This window comes from Zosterops lateralis (genome assembly GCF_965231275.1).
Source record: "Zosterops lateralis genome assembly, chromosome: 9".
NCBI lineage: Eukaryota > Metazoa > Chordata > Aves > Passeriformes > Zosteropidae > Zosterops > Zosterops lateralis.
This window is the reverse complement of record NC_139769.1, coordinates 6,766,509-6,779,161: the sequence shown is the minus strand read 5'-3', so window position 1 is coordinate 6,779,161 and position 12,653 is coordinate 6,766,509. Positions and strand designations below refer to the sequence as shown.

Genomic DNA, 12,653 nt, shown 5'->3' with positions numbered 1-12,653 from the left:
TCTTTCCATGAAATGTAAATGTAATACTGTTTTTTGTTTTTCTGTACTACAAACCAGTTAGTTGGGTGTGTTTTCCCTTTTAATTACACTTTGTTCTCAAAATTGATTGGATTTTACCACTTTTGCTCAATGAAAAGCTCCTGTATAAATTTTAAGGTCCCTTTAAAAAAAAAAAACTGTTAAAAGCTAAGTGATTTTAGGGTTTTGTTTGTGGGCTCACTGCTGGGGAGGAAAGGGCATAAAACAGTGACAATTTTTTTTCTCCTGCTTGATAAGTGTAGGGGGGATTTACGTTGTATATCACAACCAGCAGCTATTCCAAGAAAAATCTTTAAGATGGTTACTTGGATCTGTGTACACTGCCCACCTGGTGGTTATGGAGTGAACTGTTACTTTAAAGAATAGTTTAAACAACAGCCATGTTTGGGGCAGGCTAATCTTGCAAAGAGAGCAGTACATATAACAGGAGTCTACAGTGTGATAAGGGGGAAAATTCAGCTCACTGACTAGATGTTTTAATGTGCGAACTCTAGGGAAATAACATATTGACTATTCTGTTGTGCGCAAGAAAATTGAAGAACCCTTTGCAGACAGAGGGCTTGCAAAGGATTCTTTCTGTTTCTCTTAACCAAAATCTGTGGCAAGATGTTTGAAATCAGCAGGACGCTTAATGCTGCTTTGTTAAATAATGAGGTAATATTTTGTCACTTTTTCTGGGCAGCATCTGTTTTTTCTCCTTTTTCATATGTTGGTGAAGGATTCAGTTTAATCTTATGCAAGTAAGAGATTTTTTTCCAAAAAAATCATTCTTCAATTTATCATTTTTTTCCTTTTGATGCTTTTGGAGAATTGGGTTGTCTTTTATTTGCGGTTTCAATCGGCTGCTGTTGCCTAGGACATTATGCCACGTAAGGCTTCTAAACTGCACAGAGTAGGTAGTTATTAACGCTGAATTGGCTTCTGGTATAGTCCATCTGGGCTCTGTATGAGAGAGCTTGCTAGCGGCTACTGATGCTAAGATACCCGCAACCTTTGGGATGTATGCGTGGTGGAGAGGGGCTCAGTGATATGAGATCACTTCTTTTAAGGGAAACTGTCATTAATGAGTCAAGAAACTGCTCATTTATGGTAAGGAGAGGAAAGGGAGGGGGGGGGGCTGGGAAACAACCCTGTGATTTCATTTTGATATTGGATTAGCTGTTTAAGACAAGTTTCTTTTTGTGGGGATGGAAGATTGCACTAAAAATATGCTTTGCTCAGGGGCTTGCTGGCTGATGCTGGAGAGACTGTATAGAGAATCTGATGCTTTACAAATGTCACCACCGTGATGCGGTGGTCAGTCCCTTTCCCTGAAAGATAAATGGTACTATTGGAAGCACGAGAATAAGGTTGACTTTTTCAACAATAGGATTCTGCCTTTGTCTTTCCAGAGAGGCCTCTGAGGATGTTTGAGCGTTTGTTTTAGTGTTTCTCGGAAGGGCTGTGTGTGTGGGGTGCTTTTTGGGAAAGTGGTCGGTGTGCAGAGTACCTGGATTTATAGACGGATAAGATTAGCTAATTTTTTAGAGGTGCAGCGTACGATTATTGTTTCAGAAAAATGGCTGAATCTTGATATGCAGAATGAATTTATAGTAACAAAGTAAGCTGAAGTTGACTTAAAAATATTTTCTGAATGCCTTCTCCAATGTTATTAACCCCTGAAGAGACCTTAAGTAAAAAATTTGCATTACAAATCTAAATTTATTTTTTGAGGTATGGTTGCACAAGAATCTATGGTAATATACTGGCTGTTGTAGCATTTTGATGTCTGTGTGTTCAGCCTAATAGGTCACCTAAATTTGAGTTAGGAAATGTGTCTTACGGGCTAGTTTAATCTATGCTAGTTTTCTAAGCTACAAATGTGCTCAGAAAGATGCGTGGTGGGAGAAATCTTCTGCAGCCTTTCATATTGTTGATATTTTAATTGAATTCACTGCTCGTCCCACAAATAGATTGCATGGTGTTTTTTAAATGTGATTTTTCTCCTTGCTTGGTTTGTGTATGGCTAGATTTTATGAGCTTTACTACATTTCAGATGTTTTATTGGTGTGTTTAGTCTCTGTGTGTGTTTGAGCGTGTCTATGGTTTAAAGAAATTTAAAATGTACTGAATGTCAGTCCCCAGCTTAGCAGTGTGGAGGGAATATTTATACTTTTTTAAAAATGGAACTTGTAGAACAATGGTGATTTGATTTACACGGTTTGAAAATGGTTTTGGTGGTTTGTAGTCAGGTTTTCTTTCTCTAGGAAAGAGCTAAGTGAGCTTATAATGTGGCCCATCCTAGCTTTCTCAGTTTTCAGCTCTTACATTTAAAAATGCTTGTAATGCTACTGATTAAAAAAAAATAGTTGTTGAAATGAATCTGTGGATGGTAAAGCTAAACGATCCTATGTGTTTTAATAGAGTAATACTCGGTTGCTTTAGTTGAGATAAATGTAAATTCAAGGTTTGCTGTAATTACAGAGTGCCATGCCTTGTTACTTTTGGACAAAACATGCTTTAGGAAAATACCTCTCGAGTAAGAGAAAGAAATGAATGCTTCTGAACTTGTGAGAATTCTTTAAAAACTTGCCGTGGTTGGAAGGGGGTAAAATATTGCTGTTTGGAAGTGAAGTTTTGTTAGTTTGTCAGTGGCAGCGAGTGGAGGATTAATGAGTGTGCATTGTTAAGTTAAGCACGTTTCTCTAAGGCTGGAAAAGAAAATTCTTTTAAATACCCGGAGTTCGCTGTCGTTTTATTTCCTGTCGAGCTGAAGAATAATGAAACGAGGTGGCAAAATAATTCTGAAATACTACTGTCGTTCGGGGGGAGCACCCGATAAAGAGGTGTCTGCTGTGCCTTAGACATTGTCAAGTGGCAGCAGCATCAAATCCACTCCTTTAAAAACACGTATTTTTAAAAACCTCACCGGGCGGAAGGAAGGAGAGATGGGTTGATTATTAAAATCAATAGTACCTGAAAATAAATGCAGCTTTAAATGCACGTCAAAGTGCTTTTGTTGTGCCTTTAAGCCTAGAGGCACATCATTAAATATGCATTTCTCCGGAAAGCAACTGTCGAAAAAGATAAGGTGGTTAAAATACGCCGGACCTGGGAGCGCGCAGGAGGTAAGGAGATGTAGGCACTGGAGCATGGCCGAGGTACGGCACCGCCGGGCCCAGGGGTGGGAACTGGGGGAACCGAAAAAAAAAAAAAAAAAAAATTAAAAAAAAAAAAAAAATACAGGGCTGCGTGTTGTTTCTTCAGCCGGGCCTTAATTACTAGACACAAGCAGCAGTTCAGAAATCTGGTCTCTGTTGTTGTAGAGGTCACCGCATCATTAACATTGTCAATCTGGCAGCGGCTAATTTCAATAGCACCTGATGTCGCAACGCCTCCCCCCCCCCTCCCCACACGCACCACACACACCCTCCCCCCCCTCCTCCCTCCCGCCCGCCCCCCGCGCGCGCGGCGCGCTCGGCCAATCAGCGCTCGGCGGCGCTGACAGATGGTCCCATAAATGGCGGTAAAGGGGCGACGGCGGCCGCCAGTCGCAGCAGGGCCCGCGCCGCTCCGCGCGCTCCGCTCCGCGCGTCCCGCCCCGCGCCGCTCCGCGCTCCGCCCGCCGCCGGCGCCGCCGCCCTCCCGCCGCAGCACCACACTGAGACAACGAGATAATATACTTAGCTATTATTATTATTATTTATTATTATTATTATCGCTGCCGCTATTATTATTATTATTATCGATAGTAATTTATCGCTGCACAAACGTCTAGCAGTGTGCGCTTTTGTGGATCTTCCAAAAAAAAAAAAAGAAAAGAAAAGAGAGAGAGAGGAAATAATAATAATAAAATAATTCCCTGAAACCTTAGCAAAACCGTTAGAAGAGTTGAAGCCTTTCAAGACACCCAATATTTGCCATTAAGAATGGTTATGGTAGGTATTAGTAGATTTAAAATCTGATCGTAGCGGGTTTATATAGAGGTAGATATAGAAGCTAACATACAGATTTTCCCCGAATCTGCATCATTCTCAGTCTGTGTTTTCCCATGAATTTAGTTTTCTGCTACTGATCTGTTTGTACATGATCTCTCCCTTTCCCCCCCTCCCTTCCTCTTTCCCCCTCTCTCTCGCTCTCTCTCTTTCATATTTAATGTCTGCGTATCCTTTAATAAAGGATGTACTTTGTCATTTTAAGGTAATTGCGATTTCTCTCAGAATAAAGAGAAAAGCTCATTTCTAATGCAAGGCTGGTATGTGGCTAACTAAAATGCAAAAGGAAAAAGAGGCTTTTTTTTTTTTTTTTTTAAGGGTGGGGGAGAGTTAATTTCCACATTGACATTTTGGAGATACAAATGCAGAGCAAAATCCTTGGGGGGGGGGGGTTGGAGGGGGGGGGAAGTGTTTAAAAAAAAAAAAGCCTCGAGATTGGTAATTTTCTTTTTGGTGGACTGCGCAATAGGTATGGTAATTTTAAAAGAGGGTGATTTATATGAGCTTCAGTAAATGCTGCATATTGTATTTCAAAGAGTTTCCTGTCGTGACCTCATAAAAAGAGGAGGAGGCTTGTATGTGTTGCAGTGCCTAGTATATGTCGATTTTGTTGCATCGTTGGGCAGCAGCGCTGTAAGAAGGAATGTCAGCTTTTACATAACGCTCTTTTTGCTTTTGACTCTGTGAGGGGCTGTAAGGGTCCATCTTTGTGATCACAGATGGAGTGGAATGGCTTGAAAATGGTAAGTGAACGGGGCGAGCCTGCTCGTGGGGTTTTGTCTCGTTTCTCCTGCGCCTCGCGAATTTCTTTTGTTCAGGGCGGCGGATCGTGAGTCATAAAATAAAATTAGAGAGCCTTGTTTATTTTTATTTTTTTTTAATTTTTTTTTTCTTTCGGTTGGGGGATATGTCTGCCTTGTGTGTATGTGTGTGCATATGTATCTGTACATCCATTTACCGTCTGTAGCTGCGATGGCACTCCAGAGCGTTTCCATTGAACGCCGCGTTTCAGTAGAGCGCGGATGGTCTGTGCTGACAGTCACGGTGTCATGGTACCGCGTGTGCCTGCCGGAGCGGGCGGCCGATGATGCCTTTTCATCTCCCTTCCTATTTACACCAGCCTTAAATACAAACCTAATAATCGCCTCTAAAAAATCCAGGTATCGCGTTTCCCATGGAGCCGGTGCTGTCGAGGATGGATGGATGGATGGATGGATGGATGGATGGATGGAAGCAAGGGTGTGTGTTTTTTGTGTCGGGGTGGGGGCTGGGGTTTGGGGTTGGGGGGGGAAGGGAGGGGAGCCGCGTTGTTTTGTGCTTTTTTAAAATGCCGGGGAGAAGTCAAAGCCATTTATGTGAAAAATAGTATTTCTATTTTTAGCCCGTATTCTCCTGGCGGAGGGAGCCCGGAACGTGTGCTCATCTCGTCCCCCTTCTTTTGTGCTTTTCCTTACAGATTGTGCAAAATGGCATGATCAGACACACAACTGCGGGCACCGGGGCTGCGCCGAGCGGGGCGACCCGGGTGGGGGCTGGGGCCGCCCGCACAATGCCCGGCCCTGCTGCCAGCCCCGGGATGGGGGCGCCGGGGACCCCCCCTTCCCCCTCCTTTAACGTTTTTGCAGACTTTTGCCGCGGATATTTATTATAACCGGGGAAACAAAGCGACGGTCTTTTCCCATTCTTACAGGATTGTCTTTGTCTAGCTGCTTGTTTTGATGGGTGTAAAACAAATAAGATTAGACTGAGCAGCCGAACTGAAAGCGATAGCTGGGAGGAAAAGCCAATGAAAGGTTGCCGGGGAAACGAGCATAGGGGAAGCTGAGTGGGGGAGCAGGTGGCAATCATGTGGGAATACTGCAAACAGTGTAAAAAAAAAAAAATCTAAAAAAAAAAAAAAAAAAAAGCAGGGGCTACCTCGATTATCTCTGCTGTTCTTTGTGGCAGTCACAACTTTAATTATTCTTTATAAATAGGTGTTAATTACATTTCTGGCTCAGGCTTACAGTGATTTCTAGAAATCTGGTTTTAAGCATCTGTTCTTTCTCCTTTGCAAAAGAGGGTTATTTTTTTTTTTTTCTTTCCCCCTCCCTGCTGTGAAATTGTACGTGCAAAAAATTGCAAGGAATCCTGTGAGGCAGTATAAAAAAAAAAATGTAAATTATATTGAATGAAGTTGACAGAGGTATAATAGTGAACTCCCACAGCTGATAGCTTCTGCAAATCATTTCTTAGAATTTTCCAGCAAATGTCCCTATGAGAACAGTAGGTAGAATGAATTTACCCTAAGCAGTGATTTTGTGTTAAGTGATATTGGTATTTTTGCGAAATCAGATGATTATATGGCAGAAGAATCAGTTCAGGGAAGTTCACCATATTTTAGGGTTTAGGCGCTGAGCGGAATTTACAAAAATGCTGAAATTATTCTTATCTTCGTCTCCGGCCCCACCTTTAGCCACAGTCTATTCTATGTCTGCTGGAGCAATATCCACTTCCAGTGTTGGGTTCCTTGTGGCAACTCTACTTTTTAAACCACGGCTGAATATTTTTCTAATTGTGATGGTCTCTTCATTGTAGTGGCAAACAATATTGGGAAATAGCTGCTGGTGCTAGAAGTGTTAAAAAAGCATAGTAGACTGGTAAGTGATAGACGGTAGCGTAAAAGATATAAAAATGTGGTTGCCCAGAAGATGCTCATCTATCACACATCAGGAGGCATAAGAAGCAAAGCAAGCATATAGAACACGCCTTTCTTTCTGTCTTTGGATTTGCAGATATTTTTACTTTATTCCTTTCTCTGGTGCAGGGTTACTTGGAATGCAAATTCAAGGCAGGAATGGTAGTGCTCAGTTGAAATAGGAATAAAAAAATTAAATCTCTTTTAATTTGCTTTGTTTTAAGTCTTGCTTCTGCTGCAGTCCTTGCTGTGAAAAAGTGATTGAATGGCCCTCTGAAAACTGCACTGCTTTACAATGTAGAGGGGGAGAAAAATCTTGAGGGGGTGTGTGCGTGTGTAAAATTCCGTATTTTACAGTCTGTGCATGTGCAGAGATGCATTCTGACATGCATTGTAGTTGTACGTGAGAGTAAAATAATTTTTCTTCTGTCCAAAACAGAGATACTGTGTTCTAAATCTGTTAACTTAGTCATGACAATAAATAAGGGTGCCTTTTATTATACACAGCTGCATTGTTTGTTTTAAGAGTCATCAGCTAGTAGTTACATTTTCATTTTCTGTTCAATTTCGTGTTTCTACTAAGATTTAAAAATAATGTAATCCTTGTTTTATGGTGCACGTGTTCCTGCCCCGATCTTCCTCTTTTCTTTGTTTTAAGATGATATTAATGAATACAGCCTGCATGTACATAGTGACATTTTCTTTCTGCATGTAAAAGGTTGCATTGTAAATCTTCCTATAGAAAAATAACTATTAAGTTAGTGAAATAGAATTAAGATTGCTAGTAATACTAAAAGATGAAAATGTAAAACCTCTTTCTGTTGAGACAAAAAGGTAGAGAAAATGTAGTTGTCCTTAGATGTGACATTTTTCTTTTTTTAAAAACTGTTGTCTTGGTGTGCTAGTCAGAAAGGAGGAAATCTTACAATTGGATATTGATGCAATGTGAATACCAGCCATCAGTTTAAAATCCTGTCCCCATGTACTCTGCTAATCAAATTTCCATGTTAGATACCGGGAAGCCTCTCCACTGGTGACTGGCTTGGTTGCCTCCTTTGCCTTCTTCCTCTTTATTAATTTTACCTTTTTGAGCTCTCTCAAAGTGAGCCTGAGCTGTTGTGACAAAGGATGGTTAAAATGAGCTGGAAGGGGTATACTTAAAAATCCCATTTGAATGGGTTTGAAATAGTCTTCTTCATCTTTATTTGGTCCTGTTAAATATTGTGACTCTTTTGAAAGAAATTCTAGTTGCATTATTCTTACATATATTTAATGGATTTTTTTTTAATAGTATCTTCTAAGTAGCAGGGAATTATTTTTTTTTTTTCAACCTTCCTACTTGGTATGCTGGGAGTGTACTAAATAAATGCAGGTTATTTTCTGTGAGTAATTGTCATACTGTTGGTACATAACCTAGAGCCACTTTACACCCTGAGGTTTTTCAAAAGAAATAAGGTATGATTGTGTCCCATATTCTGTCAGGGGAATTTGGTGTCTTCTTTGGGAACTTGGAGTTTGAAAATAATTTCAGCAAACAGCCCGGGCAAGAAATGGACAGTGGCAGAGAATATTATGGTGAGAGGGAGAGAGATGCAGATAACTTGACAAATCCACTTGTCCGTTTTGGCAATCTGTGTCCTCTGGACACCTCATTTACATGCCTGGACACATTAAAATGTACATTTGTTTGTCTGTGGGACAGCTAACTGGATACACTCCGATGCACTGGCAAATACTGCAATGCAGTATTTTTTCAATGTCATTGGGGTTTTGGGGGAGAAGTGGGAACAAACAGTTTTCTTGCAACTGAGGTGATGTTAAAAAGCATGATACCTCTGTAAGGAGTGGGCCAGATTTTGCAAAATTTGCTAATCTGTGATGGAAAGTCACCCCTCCCCCTTGCACTCCTCTCCTTCTCTTGCTCTTTTCCTCTCTGTGTGGGGTGGAGGAAGAGATGGGTACACGTGTATTTTTGCGTGTCTGTTTGTGCATGTGTATTTTCCTTTCCCATTTGAATGGATGTTAAGGAAAACACTGAGATTTGGATGAGGAGGGAAAGGGCATTTGTGCATTGTAACACTTCCCAATTGTTTCTGTAAATGTCCAGTTACTAGCAGTGTGGGACTTGGAGCAACTTTAAAAGAAGGCACATTTTTAATTTTTCTAAGGAACTTTGTGAAGAGGAGGGCACTGTTGTGATTCAACAAGTACAATAGATTTAATCCTAATAAAATATGTTTAAAGGGTGCCTGTACTTTGTCTTAGCCTTTGGTACGTTTAACCATTTGAGATAATGTAAAGGGAAGATGTTGGAGAAATAGCTACTTACAAACTGTGTGCTTGCTTTTTCACTCAAATGATCAGTCTTTTTTAAATACTGGAATATTTTAGGTGCAGGGGGCTTTTGTAGGTCACTAGCTTTACAGCAAGAAGAAGAAAGGGGGGAGAGAAGGTCTCAATGTGTCAGAGGCAGTAATTGTATAAAATTAGCCATCTAGAAAAGGCAGGAAAGGCTTGGAGGAAAGAAGGAGGCACTAATATGTGAAACAGCACTGTGCTAGTCGGGGAGATAATGAGTGATAAATTTGAACTGGTGCAGTGGTGTGATGCCCATTAATTTCTCAGAACCTTGACTTTGCAGGTTTGTTACTCTGTTGTTCGCACCTTTAATTATAACTAGTTTTGGATGATAGCTTGGGGCACTGAAGATGAGACCTTTTGTTTGTTGTTTACTCATTTAAATATTCAGAGTGTGCAATAGTGTTGGAACATCAGTGTTAGAAATTAAATACTCTCAGATGAGATTATAATAAGAATGCAGTTAATTCTTAAAACTGCCTAACATTGTCTTATTTGTAGCATTTACATTGCTTGTGTGAATTCATTAAGAATTAGCTCAGCAATGTTAGGTTGGGCTTTATTTTCTGTAGTGAAAATCTGTGATCCCTAATGGAGCTCCTGATGCATTATTGCATCTTCAGAGCCCCAAAAAGTAGAGAGGCAGCGAAGAGCCCGACTTACCTATTGTTCTACCCTTGCCAGAGTCTTACATGAGGGCTTTCACCTCAATGGCTAAGAAAATCTCTACAAGTCAGGAAATGCTGAGAACCAGTTAGGAATTGTTAATTAAATGGGAAGAAAAGACAGAATATTAAGGAGAAAATAATTAATTAAAACAAAGGGTAGCTAAACCTTTGTGCGTCCTCTCTGGAAATGAGATGTAGTGGCACAGCAAGATGCAAACCTGGCTTTGACAATATTTAGAGGCATGATGTATATAAAATGCTGTAGTACGCCTTCGTTGCTAAGGCACGCGCGATTGCGTCAGCAATGCTGTTGTGATGGGAAATTATTTGTCCTTGAATTCTGGGGGAAAAATAAGCATTCATTTATTTTATTCTTTTAAAATTAAACTTCTCTAATTGCTATAAAATTCCGTATACATTGTGGCTGGTAGTTTTCCCAGTGTGGGGATGTGCGCCAGCATTTTTTGGAGTCAGGGCGGTGACACTTGGTGGCTTCGGAGCCTTCGGAACCCTTGGAGGTGAAGGCGGCGCGATAATGTGTGTTTGTTTCAAAGCAGACGCCAGTGACTATTGGGAGGTGGCTCTCGCTCGCAGTGCTTCGAGAAGGTTCCGCACGTAACGCGCCTGTGCCCACGTAAGTGATGTTGGTGTTGGCAGAGGGCAGCAATGCCACTGGAGCCTCTCTGGTAGCGCCAGTCCTTCCGATCCAGCCGCTCCGCCGCGCGCCCGGCCGAGCTCACCGAGCCGCGGAACGAAACCCAAACCGCTTCCCTGGGTTTTCGCTTCCAGAGGGGACGGTTGGTGAGAAGGTCCCACCTGATCTCCATGTAGAGGCCCCAAAAGGTTGCTGCTGGAGCAGGTAACTGTGCCCCGGTCCTACCTGTTGGCCTGTGTTTGCATGCACCCCACTTTGGAGAGGCCGAGTGGTTTCCTGAGCACTTCCAAGTATTTTCTCCCAGGCTGAGTGATGTTGAAAAGCCATAGTAGGGACACGAGGGATGAAGAATGCATGCACATCCTTCTTGGTTTTCTTCCTTTTAAGAATCTCTCATGGTTGCGTTCTGGAAAACTAGCAGAGACAGCAGTTTACTCACAATTTGTAATTGGAGGTAGAACTGCCTCCTCTTGTAATGTTACATCTAATTGCCCAGCAAGGACATGGAATTTCAGATCCTGACTCTGCTTCTGCTGGTGAGGACAGTTGCCAGGAGTCAATGTTTCCCTACTGCTCTTAACAGCAAAACTGATATTTGTGAGTTTGAGAATTATTATTGCTTGACTGAGCTTCATTGGAAGGTTTGACATTGGAGATTTTTGTTTAATACATGGATTAATTAAGACTCTTGGTGTCTGTTAAGTGCTTGGTGTATGTAGAAGTCGACCTGGTTCTAGTAGTTCTGGTTAGGGAGTGTCATAAAAAACTACATGGGCAAAATACTAACTAACCTTTTAAATAAGTTGAATGCTAATGTGGAGGGGAGGCCAGGCCTTTTTTCAGTCCCTTTCAGCTGATATGTAGACGCCCATAGTCAGCAGCAGTTTAATGTTAGATAATGTGAAATTCATGACTCAACGGCATGAAATAACCCATATTTAAGTCACTACACTGTGGTGGAGCATTAACACATTCTGCTTTGGGGATCAGAGGTATTTGGGGTATTTGGCTTTTCTGCCTGCTTTAAAGGGTTTGTAAATGTGACTGTTAATTGCAATACTCGTATTAATCTTCTGTTGGTCCTTCTTGATCTTTGAATGGTGGTCAGTGACTTTTTGCTTTACTACATGCAGAATATCTTGTGGGCAAAGATGTTATTTCTGTAAAGCAGAAGGCACAGTCACGACTCCGTAGAAGTAATAATGTATGTAAATAAATGCTTCTTAAATAAAAATAGTTCTAATATGTCTTTGTTCCAAATGAAGTTACTGGCAGTAGATGAGTAGGGGGAAGTTGATTTTTAGCAAAAAGCATGAATGCTGGAAATTCTTCCTAATATGCCTGTGCCAGCTATACTGTGACAATGTTGCTGTCGATTCCCTTCCTGTGAGAGCAGCTGTTCAGGGAATTAAACTCTTTGCTTGATGTGGAGGGTCCTGAAAAATTCAGTGTGCAGCTACTGTGGTGGCCGTGGCCATTTTTAGTGTGACCGTTGATAGGAGCTTAACTCTGTGATCCAGCACAGTAGCATATTGTTCTTTAGACTAACTGGGCCAGGACAAAATTATCATTCTGTATTTCGTGTGCTCTGTGAGAGATTCCGGAGAGCACTTCAGAATTTGACATTGTGTTTGATAATTTATAGAGCACAGTTTATATTTAACTGTAGACACACTAATCCAGGGAAAAAGAGTAGTGTATTTTTAGAATCCTTTTTTTATTGTCTGTGCTTGTCATCACCCAACTACTGAAAGAAGTGCTCGCAAATGTAAATGCTCAGATAGAAATTGAGTTTAATTTCCATCGTTAGTCTTTGCTAAGTGTAAAAGTGAACATTATTTGTGGTGATCAAGGAGCTTTGCAGCCATATGTAGCTGATGCGGCTGCTGGAGGAGCCATGATCTCCTCCAGCATTTCAGCACTAGGCTGGACCAGGACACTTGGGCTGGGTGCCTCCATGGCCAGGGTGATGCAGTAGTTTTAATAATGGCAGTGTCAGTTTTGTCACCAACTTGTTTGAGGTGAAATGGATGGAAGTGGATCCAGATCTAAAGTAGCTGCTGTGCCTTGTATGGAGAGAGTATAGCCAACAGAGGACAGTAACTTGGTTGGTTTGACTTTTTTAAGCATTAGTTCATGTGTGTTGAGGCTCTTAGGGTATTCCTCCTTCCTGATCTCTAATAGTGGCTGTTGTATTTCCAGTTGCCTTTTGACATCTGAGTGAAATGTCATTTGTGGGGCTTGGAGTCAGGACAGCTGTGGGGTGGTCTGGGTTCCCCCTG

The 12,653-nt window shown here is 41.4% G+C and overlaps 1 protein-coding gene across 9 annotated transcripts in view; it reads left to right on the top strand.

The window, feature by feature from the left end:
• The first annotated feature begins 484 nt into the window (after positions 1-484).
• ELAVL4 (ELAV like RNA binding protein 4) overlaps positions 485-12,653 on the top strand; it is a 65,117-nt gene continuing 52,948 nt past the window's right edge. Inside the window, exon 1 of one of the 9 annotated variants that reach the window (XM_083867447.1) lies at positions 485-693. In XM_083867447.1, coding sequence (XP_083723573.1) covers positions 646-693 — 48 coding nt within the window. In that variant the 5' untranslated portion in view covers positions 485-645. Of the gene's footprint in view, positions 694-1,010; positions 1,129-1,222; positions 1,364-3,049; positions 3,147-3,645; positions 3,957-4,584; positions 5,174-5,238; positions 5,253-12,653 lie in introns of those variants that run through there. The other 8 variants (XM_083867445.1, XM_083867448.1, XM_083867452.1 and 5 more) reach the window with 8 other exon arrangements.